A 21,211-nucleotide genomic window follows, 5' to 3' on the forward strand; every position below is an offset into this window, starting at 1 on the left:
GCTTACAATCATGGTGCAAGGTTAAGGTAAGCCAGCATGTCACACGGCAAGGGCAGGAGCAAGACAGAGAGAAGAGGGCAGTCCCAGGCTCTTAAACAGCCCGATCTCATGTGTGTGAATTAACTGTGCAAGAACTCACTCATCACCAAGGGGATGACGCTAAACCATTCATGAGGGATCCACCCCCATGATCCAATCACCTCCCACAGGCCCCACCTCCAACACTGGGGATGACATTTCAACATAAGGTTCGGCGGGGACAAACAGCCACACCATATCAGAGACAACTTTAGTGAAAGAGAAATCAGAAGCCTGGCCTGAAACAAGGAGGTCACAGTGGGTCTAAGAGAAGTAAGAAGTTCCATCTTCAGGAAGCGCCACTGCACTCCAGCCTGGGTGACAGAGCGAGACTCCGTCTCAAAAAAAAAAAAAAAAAAAAAAGATGCATGTGAGATGCCTTAGTGGAGCTGTCCAGCAGTCAGCTGACATATGGATTTGGAAGCTCAAGAGAAAAATCTGGGTCAGAAGCATTGGTATCCAGGTAGTGGTGGAAATCGGAAGCATAGAGGAGCCTGCCTGCTCTGGGTGACTGTGTGGTGTGGAGTGAGCACGGAGCTCTGGAATGCTGGAGAGCACTGCAAGATAAAGCACTGTCAGAGGAACAGATGTCCGCAAAGGAGAGGACAATGGAAGAGTCAGGGTCAAGAGGAGAATCATGAGTATGGCTTTATAGAAACCAAGGATGTAGAGTTCAAGGGGAAAGTCAACTGGTCAGGTAGAGCAGAGAGGCCCTGTATAAGAGACTGAAAAAGGTGTCCACTGGATTTGGGAACAAGGAGGCCACCCCTGAAACTTGATAAGAGCACATTCAGGAGTGCAGGGAGAGCCAAACTGAGGTCTGTTCAGGGAGGGAGTGGGAGGTGACGGGTTGAAGATCACTATTTGGAGACGTGTGGATAAGAAGGGGAAATGAGTGATTGGAATTCATTCACGCAGGAACAATAACACTCCATGAACCAGCAGTGGGCAAGGAGCAGTGTTACCTGGAGTGGGTGTGCAATCTCTCTTTGATTACGGGGCATTCCCAATGCTCACTGGTCATGGCAAGTAAGAGGATAACGATAAAGAAGAGAGGATGACTAAAGGAACAGGGTCCCCAGGGAGGTGAATGCAAGGCAGCTCAGGGTATGGAGGTTGGTCTTCAAGACAAAAGAGATATCCTATTCAGAAACACTGGAGAAGAGGTGAGGGAATGAGAAGACGTAGGTCTCTTTTGGGGTAGAGGGCAGGGCAAAGTTCAATGCATTCTTACCCGATAGCACCCATCTTCTCAGTGAAGCAGGAAACAAGGTTGCTTACTGAAAGAGAAAAGGGGGTTCGGCCAGGTGCAGTGGCTCGTGCCTGTAATCTCAGCACTCAGGGAGGCTGAAGCAGGCCGATCACTTGAGGTCAGGAGTTTGAGACCAGCCTGGCCAACATGGTGAAACTCTACAAAAAATACAAAAATTAGCCGGGCCTGGTGGCATGTGCCTGTAATCCCAACTACTTGGGAGGTCGAGGGAGGAGAATCGCTTGAGCCCGGGAGGCAGAGGTTGCAGTGAGCCAAGATCACACCACTGCGCTCCAGCCTGGGTGACAGAACAAGACTCCATCTCAAAAAAAAAAAAAAAAAAAAAAGGAAGAGGGATTTCGAGAAGAGTGGTGAAAGCTCGGAACTGCTGCTAAAGGAGCTAAGGCTCTATAAAAGGAATGACAGAGGATTATGAATCTGTCGTGGCACCAGAAGACAGGAGGGTGCACACAGAGAAGGTAGACGGTAGAAAACAGGTGCAAGGTGAGTTGAGTGTCCTGAGTGTGTGAGATCCACCATGAAATCTAGGCTGCGTGTTGAACATGGGGAGCCCTGAATGGAGTCCATAAGTGGAGAATGTGTCAGGACAAAGGGACCGAAGTTTCTGTGAAAGAGCTGGGAGGACAGGAGATTGTGGGTAGACAGCTGAGTGTTTGACTTGAATATTCCAAGGAGATCTTGAAGACGACTTTGAGATGACAGGAACCCTGGTTAGGATGTCCACCCAAATAGTGGGGAAAATGTCAGAAATTAGGGTAGGGGGCAGACTAGTCAAAGTTATCTAAGAATCAGAGAGGGGTTGGAAGATTAAAAGATAACAGCAATGAAGAGGTATAGGCTGGACGCAGTGGCTCACACCTGTAATCCCAGCACTTTGGGAGGCTGAGGTGGGCGGATCACTTGGGATCAGGAGTTCGAGGCCAGCCTGGCCAAATGGGGCAACCACATCTCTACTAAAAATATAAAAATTAGCTGGGCATGGTGGCATACGCCTGTAATCCTAGCTACTCAGGAGGCTGAGGCAGGAGAATTGCTGGAACCCAGGAGGCAGAAATTGTGACATCATGCCATTGTACTCCAGCCTGGGCAACAGAGCGAGACTCCATCTCAAAAAAAAAAAAAAAAAAAAAAAAAAAAAAAGATATAATCACTGATGCTGGGAGCATTGGTAGGGGAGTTTTTAATCTGAGGGACAAGATGTATGTGTCTGGACAAATGTAGGGAGAACCTCTGTGCAACAAGATATAAAAGATCCAGCAGCCTTCACTTCAGTGGGTTGCAAGGTAGGCGGTGTCCTAAGGGAAGGCCACAATTCAGCAAGGGCCAAGAGATTTGATGGAGGGAAGTAGTGTTTTCTACCAAGGAAACGCGAAGGTGTCCCGAATACACAGCAGAGAGCTTAGGAGAGAAAGATGGACAGGGAGAAGAGAACTGCTTTGTAGGAGTAGAGTGTCGGGAGGCCAGAGGACACAGAACATGCTCTTGTTGAAAGGGATGGGGGACAGAGGGTGAGGTTGGTGGAGTTTACCAGACGCACTTCCAAACAGAGCCCTAGTTTGAAACTCCCTTCCAGTCCACTTAGGCAGAGCAAAAGGCTGGGGGTGCCCACACAGATCCATCCAGCGGCACTGGAAAGCTCCGTGAGGTGCCAAAACGGGTGTGGGAGTGGGTTGGAGGCTTCTTCAAACTCATGTACTCACCCCACAAAACATTTATTGAATACCTACCCTGGTCAGGTACTGTTAGGCTCTAGGCATATAGAAATAAATCAGACATGAGCTTAACAAATTACCTCTTAGTAGCAGAGCTGTTCGCCAGTTTATATTGGCCAGATAAGATTCTATTTGTTTTCTTAAACATAACACACACAGAGAATAAAACAAATGTACAGCTTAATTATAGCATACCCTTCTAACTGCTACCAAGGAGATGGGACCCTGCCAGCCACTCCAGAGCTCTTCACGTCTCCTATAAACTCCATCTCCTCCCTCCCTCCTAAGAGTAACCATGATCTTTTAACTGTAGTAATTCCCCAACTTTTATTTATATTTTTTCACCCAAGTGAGCATCTCTAAACAACATAGTTTAACTTTTTTTTTTTTGAGGCAGAGCCTTGCTCTTTCTCCTAGGGTGGAGTGCAGTGGCATGATCTCAGCTCACTGCAACCTCCACCTCCCAGGTTCAAGTGATTCTCCTGCCTCAGCCTCCTAAGTAGCTGGGATTACAGGGATGCACTACCACACCCAGCTATTTTTTTTCTTTTAGTAGAGTTGAGTTTTTACCATGTTAGCCAGGGTGGTCTCTTAACTCCTGACCTCAAGTGATCCGCCCCCCTCAGCCTCCCAAAGTGCTGGATTACAGACGTGAGCCACCGCGCCTGGCTAGATATTTTTTTTTAGAGGTGAGGTCTTGCTATGTTGCCCAGGAAGGCTGACCTCAAACTTCTGGCCTCAGCCTCCCAAGAAGCTGGGACTACAGATGCATGCCACTGCACTGGCCTGCCACTTTTTTTTTCTTAATGTCTTTCCCCACTTCATCTCTTTTTCTTCTTTGCAATTTACTGCTGAAGAAACCAGACCATTTGTTATGTAGTGTTCCACTGTTGGAATTTTGCTGGCTTCATTCTTGTGGGGTAGTTCAGTAAGTTCTTCTATTCTCTGTATTTTCAGCAAATTGATAATTGGATCTAGATACTTAACCAGATTCAGGAGCGTATGTTCTCACATTTTAATAACTTTTTTTTTTTTTTTGGTCAAGAGACACTTAACATTGAGTTATTTTTGTTTTTGTGTTGCTAGTTGCTGTTAATCCTCAATGCTTACATCTTTAATTCTTTAGGAGTCGCAAAATAGTGATGTTCCAATTCCATCATTCTTTATTTACTTGTGGAAATACTTCTATAAACAGAAACTTACCATCATTTGCTATGTAGTTACTCAGTGGTACAACTCAGTGGTACAAGTCTCTTTAAGTTGCAACACAATTCTCTTTAAAGCTAACCCTAATTATCTTTGATAGTATTCTTGATGACTGGTATGACAAGATGTTCCAGGCTAATCTTATACATTTCTTCCCCCAAACCTGGAGTCAGCCATTTCTCTAAGAAGCCCTGTCTTTCCGGTTGGCAGGGCAAAGATACACACATGATAGATGATACATAGATAGAGAGATAGATACATACATAAATACATAGCGAGACAGATGATAGATAGAGACAGAGAGATAGACAGACATATGGGATCTCTTTTTACCTATGGTAAAATGCCTCATGAGTTAATATTAATACTTGGGGTTTTGGCTAAATCTCTTCACTCTTCAAGTTTAACAGCTATACCTCCTTTTCCCCAACACTGGGAAATATTGGTTCTGAAGGACACTGTATTCATTTATTTTATCACACGTTAAAGCACTCAGATAGACTACTGCCAGGATGACTATTTAAAACATTCTTTCCTGCTTATTTATTTATTTAAAGTTGTACTCTATCTACATTGTACAGGTCACATAAACCATTTTATACTATATACTCTCATATCTCTCATTCAGTCTATTCTGCATGTAAGTATATACAAATAATACTATCAGGTTTTTTGTTGTTTGAAGCTCAGTTTTGTTTTTCTTTCTTTTTTTTTTTTTTTTGAGACGGAGTCTTCTTGCTCTGTCGCCCAGGCTGGAGTGTAGTGGCGTGATCTCGGCTCACGGCAACCTTCGTCTCCCAGGTTCAAGCCATTCTCTGCCTCAGCCTCCCGAGTAGCTGGAATTACAGGTGCCCGCTTCCACGCTCTCTAATTTTTAAATTTTGAGTAGAGATGGGGTTTCACCATCTTGGCCAGGCTGGTCTTGAACTCCTGACCTCGTGATCCACCTGCCTCGGCCTCCCAAAGTGCTGGGATTACAGGCGTGAGCCACCGTGCCTGGCCTTGAAACTCAGTTTCCAATAGATCCCTAAAGAAGAATTAATGAAAATAAAATTCCCAAAGTTTTTGCATGATGATGATGAGTTTGTGGCTACTACCCTGGAAAGTAAGTTCAGTTGGTACAAAATTCTTGGATTGTCTCTTTCCTTATCTTAAATTATCCCATTAGCTTTTGCCTTTTTTTTTTCCTCTTTGAGACAGAATCTCACTCTGTTGCCCACGCTGGAGTGCAGTGGCGTGAACTCAGCTCACTGCAACCTCTGCCCTCCAGGTTCAAGCGATTATCCTGCCTCAGCCTCCTGAGTAGCTGGGATTACAGGTGCTTGCCACTGCACCTGGCTAATTTTTAGTAGAGACAGGGTTTCACCGTCTTGGCCAGGCTGGTCTTGAACTCCTGGCCTCATGATCCACCCACCTCATCCTCCCAAAGTGCTGGGATTACAGGCGTGAGCCACTGCGCCTGGCCTCTTTTGCTATTTAAGTGTTGCTGTCAAAAAGTCTGATATAGTCTAATTTTATTTCCCTTATAAGTAAATACGCGCGCGTGCGTGCGCGCGCGCGCACACACACACACACGTCATGTACTGCACACTTCTCTCCACGATGGACCGCATAGTGGTCCCATAAGATTATATGCAGTATTTTTACTGTACCTCTTCCATGTTTTGATATGTTTAGAAACACAAATACTTATATTGTGTTACAATTGCCTACAGTATTCAGTACAGTAACATGCTGTACAGGTTTGTAGCCTGGGAGCAATAGGCTATGCCATACAGCCTAGGTGTGTAGTAGGCTACACCATCAAGATTTGTGTAAGTGCACTCTATGATGTTCATATAACAATGAAATCACCTAGAGATGTATTTTCCAGAATGTATTCCTATTGACATGATTTGTGTGTGTGTGTAAGTGTGTGTGTATTTGCCTAAGATTTTTTGTTTTTAAAATCTAACAACTTTAATATCTCATTATCATTCTGGATTGAATTTACCAGGTATGCAATATGCTTTTTCAATTTGTAGTTTAAAATATTTCAGGAAACTTTCCTTAAATTATAGCTTTTATTTTTATTTTGAGACAGGGTCTTGCTCTGTTGCCCAGGCTGCAGTGGTGCGAACTTGGCTCACTGCAACCTCGACCTCCTAGGTTCAATAGATTCTCCCACTTCAGCCTCCCGAGTGACTGGGACTACAGGTGCACACCACTACACCTAGCTAATTTTTGTATTTTTTGGTAGAGATGGGGTTCAACCATGTTGGCTAGGCTGGTCTTGAACTCCTGATCTCAAGTGATCCATATCTGCCTTGGCCTTCCAAAGTGCTGGGATTACAGGTGTGAGCCACTGCACCTGGCCAAATTATAGCTTTTGATATTTGTTCTGTTACCTTACTTTTACTTTTTTGGGAACTCCTATTATACATATGGTGCCTCTTCTTTGCCTGTCTTCTGTGTTTGTCCCTTTTTTTTAGACTTTACTTTTCCTTCTTTAAAGACATTAAATTAAAAATTTTAAAAATAGAGACAGGGTCTCATGTTGCCTAGGCTGGTCTTGAACTCTTGGTCTCAAGTGATCCTCCCACCTTGGCCTTTCAAAGTTTTGAGATTACAGGTGTGAACCACTGCACCTGGCCTTAAATAGACTTTAGTTTTCAGAAGTTGGTTTTTTTTTTTTTTTTTGAGACGAAGTCTCGTTCTGTCACCCAGGCTGGAGTGCAATGGTGCCATCTTGGTTCACTGCAACCTCCGCCTCTTGGGTTCAAGTGATTCTCCTGCCTCAGCCTCCCAAGTAGCTGCGATTACAGGCATGCACCACCACACACCGATAATTTTGTATTTTTAGTAGAGGCAGGGTTTCACCATGTTGGTCAGGCTGGTCTCGAACCTAAGGTCAGGAGACCTCAGGTGATCCACCCGCCTCGGCCTCCCAAAGTGCTGGGACTACAGGTGTGAGCCACGGCTCCCGTCCAAGAACAGTTTTAAGTTAACAGCAAAATTTAGTGGAAAGTACAGAGTCCCAATATCTCTCTTTCCTCCCACACACCCACAGCCTCCCTGCTATCAACATTCCCCACCAGAGTGGTACATTTTTACATGAACCTGCATTAGCACATCATTATCACTCAAAGTCCATAATTTACATTAGGGTTCACTCTTGGTGTACATTCTATGAGTTTTGACAAATGTATAATGGCATGTTTAGCCACCATTATAGTACCATACCGAATAGTTTCACTGCCCTAAAATGCATTGGTGCTCTACCTGTTCATCCTTCCCTCTCCCCTAACATCAGGCAAACACTGATCTTTTTGCTGCATCCTTATTTTTGCCTTTTCCATAATATCATATAGCTGAAATCATATGGTATGTAGCCTTTTCAGATTGGCTTCTTTCACATAGTATATGCATATTAGGTTCCTCCATGTTTTTTTTCACGGCTTGATAGCTCATTTCTCCACCCCACTCCAGCTTTGAGGTACAGTTGACAACAAAAAATGGTATATCATCAAGGTGTATAGTATGATGTTTTGATATATATATATACACACACACATTGTGAAACGATTACAGTTGTGAAATGATTACACTTAAGTTTACATATTCGTCACCTAACACTGTTACCTTCTTCTTTTCTGGTGAGAATGCTTTTTATTTTTTAATTTTTTGAGACAGGCTCTTGCTCTGTTGTACAGGCTGGAGTGCAGTGGCATGACCACAGCTCACTGCAGCCTCACCTCTCTGGCTCAAGAAATCCTCCCGCCTCAATCCCCCAAGTAGCTGGGACTACAGGCACATGCCACCATGCCCAGCTAATTGTTTCGTATTTTTTGTAGAGGGGATTTTGCCATGTTGCCCATGCTGGTCTTGAACTCCTGAGCTCAAGTGATCTGCCCACTTTGGCCTCCCAGAATGTTGGGATTACAGGTGTGAGCCATCATGGTCAGCCGAGAACACTTAAGATCTATTCTCTTAGCAAATTTCAAGTATACAGCATGTTTTATTAACTACAATTACCATACTGCACATCGGTTCTCCAGAATGCACCCATAACCGTAAGCTTGTACCATTTGACCAACATATCCCTGTTTATCCCCATTCCTTGACCCATGGTAATCACTCTTCCACGCTGTTTCTATGAGTCTGACTTTTTTAGGTTCCACATATAAGTGAGATGCAGTATTTGTCTTTCGCTGTCTGGCTTGTTTCACTTAGTATAATGTCCTTCAGGCTCATCCATGTTGTTGTTGCAAATGGCACGATTTCCTCTTTAAAGGCCAAATAATATTTTACTGTTGTGCATCTATCTCTCTCTCTCTATATATATATGCAGTGGAATATAGTAATATTGTACTATGTGTGGGCACATCTATATCTATATATAGATAGATATGCACACACATATCTAACAGGTATGAGGTGATATCTCATTGTGGTTTTTGGCTTGCATTCCCCTGATAATTAGTGATAGTGATGGTGAGCACCTTTACATTTTTGTATACATAATGCATCTCCAACATTTTCTTTATCCATTCATCCATTGAGGGACAGTCAGGTTGTCTTCATATCTTGACTACTGTGAATAATACTGCAATGAAAATGGTAGATGGCTCATTGAGATAGTGAGATAGCCTATAATTGGGATTTTTTTTTTTTTTTTTTTTGAGACGGTGTCATGCACTGTTGCCCAGGCTGGAATGCAGTGGCGCTGTCTCAGCTCACTGCAAGCTCTGCCTCTCGGGTTCACACCATTCTCCTGCCTCAGTCTCCCGAGTAGCTGGGACTACAGGCGCCCGCCACCACACCCGGCTATTTTTCTGTATTTTTAGTAGAGACAGGGTTTCACCGCGTCTCCTGACATCGTGATCTGTCCGCCTCCGCCTCCCAAAGTGCTGGGATTACAGGCGTGAGCCACCACGCCCGGCTGGGATTTGTTTTTTATCCATTTAGCTGCTCTGTCCTCTGATTGGAGAATTCAGTCTGTTTACATTCAAGGTAATTATTGATAGGCAAGGACTTACTATTGTCATTTTGTTGAGTGTTTTCTGTTTTTGTAAATTTTTTGTTCCTTTCTTCCCCTTTTGCTGTTTTCCTTTGTGATGGGATGATTTTTTACAGTGGAATGCTTTGATTCCTTACCCTTTGTGTATCTAGTATAGACTTCTGCCCTGTGGTTACCATGAGGCTTACATAAAACATCTTATAACAGTCATCTATTTTAAGCTAATAACTTCACTTCCATACAAAAACTGTATACTTTTACTTTCTCCCATTTATATCTTTGAAGTAATGACTTATATATTTTTATACTGTATATCTGTTAACAGATCATTGTAGTATAAATATTTGTCTTTTAACCTTCATACTAGAGTTTATATTAAGTGATTTATACACCATTATAGTATAAGATAGCCCATTTCTTTTTAACACTGAATAATATTCATTGGACGTATCACCGTTTACTTAGCCATTCACCTACTGAAGGACATCCCGGTTGCTTCCAAGTTTTTGCAATTATGAATAAAGCTGCAATAAATGTTCACATGCAGGTTTTCATGTGGACCTGTTTTCAATTCTGGGGAAATACCCAAGAGTGCAACAGCCAAATTGTACGTTTACTTTTTAAAGAAACTGCTAAAGTGTATTCCAAAGTGACTGTACCATGTTGCATTCCCACCAACAAATGAAGAGTACCTGTCACACATCCTTGTCAGCATTTGGTTTTGTTAGTGTCTTAGATTTGACCATTCTAGTAGGTGTATGGTGGTATCTCATTGTAGTACTAATCTGCAATTACTAAATGATTTATGATGTTGGGAATCTTATGATTACTTGTCATCTATATATGAGGTGTCTGTTTAGATATTTTGCCCATTTTTAAATTGGGTTTTTATTTTTCTTTTGTTGAGTTTTCAGAGTTCTTTGTATTGAACAGTCCTTTATCAGATATGTTTTTTGCAAATATTTTCTCCTACTCTGTGGCTTGTCTTCTCAATCTCTTGACAGTCTCTTTTGCTGAGCAGATGTTTTAACTTTAACGAAGCCCAGCTTACCAATTGCTTTTCTCATGGATCCTTTTGGTGCTGTACCTAAAGTCAGTCAAATCCAAGGTTATCTGGATTTTCTCCAATGTTCATTATTTTAGGAATTTAAGAGTTTTACATGTAGGTCTACGTTCTATTTTAATTTTTATGAAGGATGTAAGATCTGTGTATAGATTCATATACATATATACACATATATAATATATACACACACAAACACATATATAGCACGTGGATGTTCCAGCACCATCTATTGCAGACTCTATTGTTTTGCTTTTGCTTCTTTGCCAAAGATCAGATGATTCTATTTGTGTGGGTCTACTTCTGGACTGTTTATTGTGTTTCAGTAATCTATTTGCCTTATCTTTTGCTAATATCACACTGTCTTGATTACTGCAGCTTTACAGTAAGTGTTGAGGTAGTGTTAGTTTAAAACTTTAAAATCAGCCAGGCACGGTGGGCTCATGCCTGTAATTCCAGCACTTTGGGAGGCTGAGTCGGGCAGATCACTTGAGGTCAGGAGTTTGAGACCAGCCTAGTCAACGTGGTGAGACCGCCTCTACTAAAAATACAAAAATTAGCTGGGCATAGGGGTGTACACCTGTAATCCCAGCTACTCAGAAGGCTGAGGCAGGAGAATCACTTGAACCTGGGAGGTAGAGGTTGCAGTGAGCTAAGATCATGCCACTGCACTCCAGCCTATGCAACAGAACAAGACCCTGCCTTAAAAAACAAAACAGACAAACCCCCTTTAGAATCAGCTTGTTGATATCTACAAAATAACTAGCTGGTATTTTGGTTGGGATTGCATTGAATTTATGGATCAGGTTTAGAAGAACTGATATCTTCACAATATTAGTCTTCCTATTCATGAACATCTCTCAATTTATTCAGTTCTTTGTTTTCATTATAGTTTTCGTCATGCAGGTCTTACATGTGTCTTGCTGGAATTACACCTAAGTATTTCATTTTTGGGTACTAATTTATTTTAATTTTATTTATTTATTTATTTTTGAGACGGAGTCTTGCTCTGTTGCCCAGGCTGGAGTGTACTGGTGTGATCTCAGCTCACTGCAATCTCTGCCTCCTGGGTTCAAGCAATTCTCCTGCCTTGGCCTCCCGAGTAGCTGGGATTACAGGCGCCCTCCACCATGCCCAGCTAATTTTTGTATTTTTAGTACAGAGTTTCACCATGCTGGCCAGGCTGGTCTCGAACTCCTGACCTCAGGTGATCTGCCTGCCTCAGCCTCCCAAAGTGCTGGGATTACAGGCATAAGCCACCACGCCCGGCCTTTGGGCACTAACTTAAATGGTATTGTTTATTTTTTAGTATCAGAATCTTACTCTGTCATCCAGGCTGGAATGGCTGGATGATCATGGCTTACTGTAGCCTTGAACTCCTGGGCTCAAATGATCCTCCCACCTCAGCCTTCCAAGTAGCTGGGACTACAGGTGTGCACTCCCATGCCTGGCTTTGTTTTAAATTTCAGATTCCATTTTTCATTGCAAATATACAGAAATGTGATTAACCTCTGCACAACAATCTTGTATCCTATAGTCTTACTATAATTGCTTAATTAGTTCCAGAGATCTTGGAGGGCTATTTAGGGTTCTTCTGGATTTTCAACAATCACGTCATCTGTGAATATGAAGTTTTATTTCTTCTTTCTCAATATATAGCCCTTTTAGTTCCTTTTCTTGTCCTGTTGCACTGGTTAGGACTTCCAGTACAATATGAAAAAGGAGTGGTAAGAGGGGACATCCTTGTCTTGTTCCTGACCTTATCAAGAAAGCATCTAGGTTTTTGTAAATGTTCTCATTAAATTAAGTAAGTTCCGCTCTACTTCTGGTTTCCTGAGATATCTGTCACTTTTTAAAATTCAGATTTTTTTTTTTTGAGATGGGTCTGCAACCTTTACCCCCTAGGTTCAAACGATGTTCATGCCCCAGCCTCCTGAAAAGGTGCGATTATAGGCGTGCACCACCATGCCTGGCTGATACCATGCCGGGCTAATTTTCGTATTTTTAGTAGAGATGGGGTTTCACCATGTTGGCCAAGCTGGTCTCAAACTACTGACCTCAAATGATCCAACCACCTTGGCCTCCCAAAGTACTGGGATTATGGGTGTGAGCCACCATGCCCTGCCATTTGTTACTTTTTAATGTTTTATCTGCATCTCTTTGGCATACTTTTATTGTCTCTATAGATGTTATTCTGCTCATTTTTACCTGTAGGTTTTTAAGACTTGCGTTTTTTTTTTTTTTTTTTAAATCAATTTTTATATGGAATGAGTGATTCTGCACTTTTAAAAAGCAGGCATGACTTATGATAGTTTTTCATTTCATGGCTGTATTCTCATTTTTGGTGTGTATGTGAAATATTGAAATATGGATTGTGTGAACCATAGCTATTTAAATTCAAGAATTCAACACAATATGCTTGCAACTTTATGAACAATTGTTTCTCTCAGGAGTTAAAGAACAAGTTATTTAATATCCTTGTATTATTTCTGTAAGGATAGTACATTCTGAATTTTATGGGATAATCATAATTTTATTTTTCAAAATACTTCATTTAATCTAATGAATTTAATCGCTCTACACCCCCTCCCATCGTTTTGCATGTCCTGTTCAGTTTGGATTCTAACAAGGAATTTTGGTGTGGGGCATTGTCCTGTAAGGGCTTTGAATTAAGTTTCTTAGGTCCAGACCGTTCCAGTCCTTTCAGGCCTAATCAAGCATCCTTTGTACTCACTGTAAATGCCACCTAGTTTCAGCTGCTGTTCTCAAATTGGCTTGGTGAGCTTTCAAGTGAGTACTTTTTTTATAGATGGAGTCTCGCTGTCACCCAGGCTGGAGTGCAGTGGCTCGATCTCAGCTCAGTGCAAGCTCCACCTCCCGAGTTCACGCCATTCTCCTGCCTTAGCCTCCTGAGTAGCTGGGACTATAGGCACCCGCCACCACGCCCGGCTAATTTTTTGTATTTTTAGTAGAGATGGGGTTTCACCATGTTAGCCAGGATGGTCTCGATCTCCTGACCTTGTGATCCGCCTGCCTCAGCCTTCCAAAGCGCTGGGATTACAGGCGTGAGTCACTGCTCCCGGCGTCAAGTGAGTACTTGTTATTTTGAAGTTCTGAGATTCATCAGAAGTGCCACTGCTTCTACTAGAACAGATAGTGATACCATGCCGGTCTTGTGGCTATTAGTGGTTTCTCTCTACCCGTTTTTTGTTTGGGGGTTTCTGGGGATACCTAGTTTTGCTGTCAAGTTGTCCAAGGTTTCCAGGTTTCCTATCATGACTGCTTTGTGGTGCTTTAATGGGTAATTTCAGAAATAGTAAAAACTATAATTTCAGAATCCCTGCCAGTTAATTTTTTAATGCAGGAGCAGGTAAAAGTTACAAGAGCACCATCTCCTTCAATGAGTATGCTTTTCTCCAAACTGTTTCCATCATTTATCTTTAGACCTGACCATTTTAAGAACCCTAGGCAGGCCGGGTGTTGCGGCTCATGTCTGTAATCCCAGCACTTCAGGAGGCTGAGGCAGGAGGATCGTTGAGCCCAGGAGGTTGAGACCAGCCTGGGCAATATGGCAAGACCCTGTCTTTACAAAAAAATAATTAGCTGGGCGTGGTGGTGCAGGAGAATTGCTTGAGCCCAGGAGGGTTAAGGTTGCACTGAGCTATGATTATGCCACTGCGTTCCGGACTGGGTGACAGAGTGAGACCCTGTCTCTTAAAAGAAAAAAAGAACGAACCCTCAGTAAACTCCTTTCTCTCTCTGAGATTCACAGCAGAATATGGAGGTTGTCATCAGTGCAGTCTAAAAGCAAAGGGTCTGTTTCATTTGGACAACTGCATTTTTTTTTTTTCCTTCAGGGTAACCTCTGCTAAACAGAGAACCCTACACTGTCAAACTGATGCCTGGGGGGGCAAAAGGGCCAGACTGCTGTTTTTAAGATAGTAAAGGGTATCATATACTTTTTCAGTTAGGTAAGTGGTTTCTGGTCGTAGTGTCACAGTATCTCTAGCTGTTTCTATTTGTTTTCTGGGTTAACTGCAAAATTTCCAAAACTCTTGGTTTGGGCCTGCCACTTAAAAGAGAGAAATCTTGGGTAAGTTATATCTTCTGAACTTATACCTACCTTACCCATTGTTACATGTAAATGAGCTAGCTGATGACTTAAGAGTCCAGGAAAATGTAAAGTGACATAGAAGGTGTCACTGTTGCACTGGCTTACTTCTTTAATTAATATTGTCTAGCTTCTATTTACAGCAAGCTTGTCCAACTCACAGGTCACGGGCTGCACGTGGCCCAGGATGGCTTTGAATTCGGCCTCACACAATCATAAACTTCCTTAAAATATTGTTTTGTTTTTTTTTTTTCTTCTCATTAGCTATTGTTAGTGTATTTTATGTGTTGAATAATTCTTCCAGTGTGGCCTCAGGAAGCCAAAAAGATTGGACACCTCTGATTTACACCATATCAAAAGCAAAGTACCTAGCAATACAGTAGGTACTTGAAAAGAATAGCAAATAGGTTAACTCTCAATGGGCAGTTGACTGTCTTACCTTGATATTCTCAGCACCTCAGATATAGCCTAGCACACAGTAGGTGTTCGGCCAATGGTCATGGAACAGAATCTTCCAATTATGGCAGAAATCAGTTAGTTTTATTCATTATCAGAAGCCCTGTGGTATAGCTGAAACACTGTACTAGGTCTCAATTTCTCATCTTTAACTTCTGGCATTTGGCTTGCTTTCTTCACACAATTGTGAGTCGAAGTAAGACACTGTATATGGAAACACTTTCTAAAGACCATGCACACTATTCTCGTCCTACCCCAGGCAGAATTAGGTTGTGGTTAGTGGTAGGTCACCTAGGTACTCCTAGGTCATTTTGGAGGGGTCTTCTAAGAAAACAAGCAGTTTTGTTCTGTTTCCACTTAATTCCTTTTTTTTTTGAGGTGGAGTCTCACTGTCGCCCAGGCTGGAGTGTAGTGGTGCAACCTCTGCCTCTTGGGTTCAAGCGATCTCCTGCCCCAGCCTACCGAGGAGCTGGGATTACAGGCATGCGCTACCACGCCTGGCTAATTTTTGTATTTTTAGTAGAGATCAGGTTTCACCATGTTAGTCAGGCTGGTCTCGAACTCCTGACCTCGTGATCCGCCTGCCTTGGCCTCCCAAAGTGCTAGGATTACAGGTGTGAGCCACTGCACCCAGTCTTCCAATTATTTTCTAACCTCCTTCAACTAATAAATAGCATCTTCATCTTTGAATTCCTTACGTGCTTCGCAAAATGCAGTCTACCTTAGTTACTCAGTAAACATTTGTCAAACAAATGTTAGAACACAATACTGCCAATTCAATCCATTGGCAAGTTCTGCTGTGTACTTGCAAAACATATCCTGATTCCAATCACTTTTTGTCCCCATCATTACCGTCTTAATAGAAGCCACCATTGTATTGTTGCTTGCCTGAACAACCGCTCTACCTTCCAAACCAGTTTCTCAGCTCCTATTCATCTCTTTACCAACAGGATCAAAACAATCAGAGTAATTTTTAAAAATCAACCAAATACAAATTAGACAATGTCACTTCTCTCCTTAAAATACTGCAATGACTCCTCCACTGTACTTACTGAATGCAGTTTATTTAAATTATACCTACAAGGTTCTACATTAGAGACTAGCAAACTACAGCCTGCAAACCAAGTCCAACTTGCCACTTGTTTCCTGTAAATAAAGTTTTATTGGAACATAGCCACATATTGTCTATGCCTACTTTTGCACTCCAATGGAACAGCTGAATAGTTCTGTTTTTTTTTTTTTTTTTTTTTGGAGACAGAGTCTTGCTCCATCACCCAGGCTGGAGTGCTGTGGTGTGACCTCGGTTCACTGTAACCTCCACCTCCCAGGTTCAAACAATTTTCCTGCTTCAGCCTCCTGAGTAGCTGGGATTACAGATGGCACCACCACGCCTGGTTAATTTTTGTATTTTTAGTAGAGACAGGGTTTTGCCACGTTGGCCAGGCTGGTCTCCAACTTCTGACCTCCAGTGATCTGCCCGCCTTGGCCTCCCAAAGTGTTGGGATTACAGGCCTGATTTGCACCCAGCCAAAGGGCTGAATAGTTATGACAGACATCATATATGGCTTGCAAAGTCTAAATATTTACTATCCGGTCCTTTATAGAAAGAGTTTGCCGACCGCTGCTCTACATGATATGACCCCTATCTCCCTCTTACAGAATATTCTATCCTCTTGCCCAGCCCCACCCATTTACTACATCTTAACCAAGCTTTTTCTACCACAGAGTCTGCAATGTTCAAGAACAAACTTCACTCACATCGTCCCAGGACTGCCTCCTTGTCACTGAAGTCTCAGTTTAAATGTCAACTCCTCAAAGACTTTTCTTGACCAACCAATCTAGAGTGGCTCCTTCATATCTGCTATGAAACAATTAACTGTTAACATGGCAATGACTATTTAAAATTATATACTAGTTTAGGTCTCTCCTCCATTAGAATGTAAACTCCATGAAAGAAGAGACCTTAGTTTGCCCACCCTCAACCAGCATTCTAATCACCATAAGCCCAGCACCAAAAACAATGTCTGGCATTGTTTTTGAATGAAAAAGAAAAAGACCAATGAATAGTTGCTCCAAGATGAGGAACACCACTCAAGTTCAAGGCAGTTTTTAATGCTCACTTGCCCTGTTGCAGGGTCTGCCTTCACACTGTCCTGACTGCAATCATAAAAAGCGAAGGAAGGTCAGACAGTATTCCTGGCCCCATTATGATGGGGAAAACAACTCCACCAAGAGCACATTCTCCTCAGATAAAAATGGCATTAACTAGGTAAGGCAGGGCCACAAAATTGGACAAAGTAGTTCTCAACTTTTTGATTATTATGGTTAAGAATTTTATTATCAAAATTATTACATCTCTTGTGAAAGTTCAAATGTTACAGCAAGGTGTAAACACTCCACTTGAGAAAGAAGTGATACTTCTTCCCTTCCAAGAGTTCCCCCCACCCCCCCGCCCCTACCCCCCCAAGAGGTCTGGTCTTGACAGCACCCTGCCCACACAGAGTGGCTGGGGTCTCTGCACGTGCCAGGCAGGGTGAGGGCCGCCTGCCCGCTGGCCTCTCCCCTCGGTTAATAGCCAAGGGGAGAATGCAAACCCCAGCCCAAATGGAGAGACATTTACATACGTTTTATATAATATACAAAGAAACCAGCATCCCAGGCAACATGATTTCCACTCCCAATGCTCTCCCAGACTGATGGGTTTGTGGGGGAAACAACAAAAAGAAAAGTACTCTGCTGAGGTCTCAGCATTTAAAAAAAAAAAAAAAAAAAATCTCCCCTCATTTGAGCAAACACCTGATTTCGATTTTGAAAAGTGAAATTTTGTAACAGTCACACACAAAGAGAGAAGACTGTGCATATGATAGTTGTAGGACAGGGTAGAAAAGAAGGGGATGCAAGAGGCTGGGGGAGAAAAGGAAAACAAATTAGAGGGAAGGAAGGAGGGAAACTCACAGTATTATCTTGTCCAAAAGAAAAGAAGGTCCACTGCAGCACCAGGGATTACACCTGTCATATATTCACTACCCCTACCATGGTTATAACTGAATACAAAATTAGATAAATAAAAACACGCCAGATATTACAGTAAACAAGTGAAAGAAATAAGCTGGCAACCATATGGAATTTAAAAAGATTGTGTACCCCACCTGGGCTGGCTCCAGGGCTCCTCCAGGGGTGTACAACAGGCACAATGCACTGATGGGGAGAAGCCGGTCTGCTCTCATCTCTCATCCAGAACAGTGTTAGGGGTGTGGGTGGCTTGGTAACTCTTTCACTGGGCCCACTCTCACATAAGCATCCCCCAAAGAAATGTGGGGCAGGCCCACACACAATCACAGTCCTGTCGGTGCCACTCCACAAACCTATCTTCCCACTCTTACCCTGCAGTCACAAGTGCATGCTCCCCAATCATGGAGGCGGTCCTGCTCATGGGATCATCAACTCCTGATTAATTGGGAGTAGAAAAAATAAAATTCGAAGCATTCCCAAACCACTCAGTATCCTTCCTAATCAAATTTATTGCCAAAAGCTGGTAAGTAGCAATGCAATTGGCCTATATCCTGTCTCATTCCTCTTTTCCTTGTCTACTTACTTCGTGGGTTACTGAGCTGTGAAATAGCTTGGGAAGGGGGAGTAGGATAGCAACAGTTGGAGGCTCAATCTACTCAGATAATCTGCTCCCGAATAATCAAGAGCTGACCATGAGCGTTTCTTCAAAGAGCCAGGCACCCTCCAGTCGGTGCAGGTTCCAAGCTTTACTATCCTTGCCTATTTCTTGGTGATCTTAAGACAAAGATAGGCAGTATTCTTGGTGGACACACATTGGCCAGATACCTGCTTTTGGAATGGTTGTCTTAGGATGAACATTCATATACCTACCTTTTTTCTTAAGTGCATAAAACCCTAACAGTACTCAGATGGCTTGGGGCTTTTGAGATTGGCTCTTATCACTTTTTTTCCTTTGAAAACTTTTTTTTTTTTTTTTTTTTTTTTTTTAAATTTAAAAAGATGTCCTCACTGCACAAGTGACTACAGGCTACAGGCAAGGATGGGAGACGGAGGCTTCAACACAACTCATTGCACTTAGAACCGTTACTAACTGAAACACCATTTGCTTGTCAACAATGTACCCTTGACAGCAGGGAGAAACTTCTTTATAGTCTCTGCTTCAGACAAGATTTACATCTTTCTCCAAGGCCAGAGGCCAAATGTGACCACAAGTCTTGTTTCTTGTCCACCAGACCCAATCCTCTGGCACCTTGTACCCCCCCTTCCCCAGCAATATGCTCGGCCTAGGTTCCAGAGGCAGCTGGAAGGAAGCAGCTATGGGCTCATTCAGTTCTGTTTGCCCAAATCCAGAAGCCCTAGGAAAGTCCTGTCTGAGTCTTGACTCCTGACCCTTGCAGTGGCTGGAGTCGGTACTGGTGCACACCCCCACTCCCACGGTGTGGGTAGTGCTGTGAATTGGAAACCGCAGATACCCTGGAGGCCTGGTAGACAGCTGACTGCCCAGCACTGGGCAGACTGATAGTCCGTAAGTCTGATGGCAATGATGACCTAGAGTTCTGAGGAAAGGAGGTGGAACTCAGAGTTCCTGTGCTGGACTGAGAAACCGAGTCTGAGGTTGGCGAGTCTGAGGGTCCCTGCAGGGTAGGGCTAGCAGCACTAGAAGGGCAGCTCCTCCTTGGAAGATTGCTGCCAGTGCTGTTTCCAGAATGTGGCTGGCTGCTAAAATACCCTGGTGTCCCCGTAAATGGGGCCAACGAGTCTGTGGACACAGGGTGGGCGGGGCTGGAATAGGACGTGGAAGAGAGGGATGATTCTGAAGAACCGTGAGAGGGGGGGTTTCCAGGTCTCAGTGCAGTAGTTCGATAACTGTATCCTGGAGATTGTGTAGGATGTCCTCTGAAGGGGGAGGAACTCTGCTGAAGGAGGCTTTGTGATTCTGTCCGAGGACTATCACACTGCAGGAGCTAGCAAAGTTGGGAGGAAAAGAATAAGGAGGTGAACAAGTCCCTTAAATGGCTGACTTTTAATATAAATGGTAAACATTTATAATACCCTATTTTTTTTTTTCTTCATCTTTTAACCATGTATTCTTTTTAGGAAACCAAAGGCAGTAAAATGTCTGTCTTTGATCACCTTATTCATTTTCTGGCATAATTTATTACCTGAGGGCAAGCAGATGATGACTTATTTCCAAAGTTGCTGAAACTATATGCAAAGACAGCATCTCAATGGCAAAGGATGGCCAGGACAATTTGGAACCCAGAACACACTCCTATATCTAGATATCAACAATTTCTCATCTCACCTGGTAGCTGTATCTGGAAGGGCTGTAAACAGTTGCTCCTTTAGAGAGTGCTGAGCTCAATGTCTCTGGACCTTCTCCATCTGCAGGGTCTGGAAGGTAACACATAAAAAAAAATCAACTTGGCTTCTTAGAATAAGTAAGAAACAGCCATTGTTCATTCAAATCACCAATGCCATCACCAACCCATGCTGCTCTCTTTGTGACAAATTGGGTGAGTGCCGCATGCCAGAAGGGCAAAAGGAGTGGTTAATTATGGGCTATGTTCTAAATGCCTGATCTGATTCCCGTCTCCTTCTTTCTCTTCATCCTTCATCGAGGTAGATTTCCAGGACTTTGGAGAGATGAGAGTTACAGAAAGGTATTCCTTGGGGAAAAAAGAGCAGACAGAGAGCAAGCAACACTAGATCTTACAAATGTTGTAGCCCAAATGAGCATAAGTGGGCTAGAACCTAGCATACGGCAGAGCCCAACTGCATCAGAAACTGACTCACCTCAACTCAGTACTCGGCATGAACTGTACAGGACTTGGCTCATGTGTCCCTGAATGTGGTGGCAGTAGAAGGCCATGGGCTCACCTGAGTCTTTCTCTGTGATGTTACTCTCCCATGTGGGAGAGGGCTCTCCCTTCTGGGCCACCCTCACACTGCTTCGGAGGACCTTGGGGATGCTTCCTCCTTCTCGGAGTCGTTCTACTGATGTGGGAACCATCCTGTAAAGGCAACAGGGTGCAAGTTCAAGCCACAGGACTTAACCAAAACAAATGAAGCCCTAACCAAGGTGCACAGTGTATTTTCTTAAAACATCCTCTTAAACAACACTTTTTTCAGAACCAATTTAAAACAAGGTATTTCCTCTGCCTCCAACTATGTCAGGCACAAAAGAGAATCATCATCATCATCATCATCAACAACCACAACAACAACCACTTTTAACAACCACCACCACCACCACAACAACCACTTTTAACAACAACAACAACAACAACAATCACTTTTA

General features: G+C 43.0%; 1 protein-coding gene across 17 annotated transcripts in view; it reads right to left on the bottom strand.

Annotated features, from left to right (window-relative positions):
- Positions 1–4,959: 4,959 nt before the first annotated feature.
- Positions 4,960–21,211, bottom strand: part of SETD5 (SET domain containing 5) — a 95,695-nt gene continuing 79,443 nt past the window's right edge. For 16 of the 17 annotated variants that reach the window (XM_007985115.3, XM_038002500.2, XM_038002502.2 and 13 more), the window contains 3 exons: positions 20,791–20,924; positions 20,216–20,304; positions 4,960–19,874 (listed from right to left, as the gene is read on the bottom strand). In XM_007985115.3, the coding sequence (XP_007983306.1) occupies positions 19,266–19,874; positions 20,216–20,304; positions 20,791–20,924 (832 nt within the window). In that variant the 3' untranslated portion in view covers positions 4,960–19,265. The remainder of the gene's footprint in view (positions 19,875–20,215; positions 20,305–20,790; positions 20,925–21,211) is intronic. The other variant, XR_012090593.1, reaches the window with a different exon arrangement.

This window comes from Chlorocebus sabaeus, chromosome 22 (assembly GCF_047675955.1).
Source record: "Chlorocebus sabaeus isolate Y175 chromosome 22, mChlSab1.0.hap1, whole genome shotgun sequence".
Taxonomy (NCBI): Eukaryota; Metazoa; Chordata; class Mammalia; order Primates; family Cercopithecidae; genus Chlorocebus; species Chlorocebus sabaeus.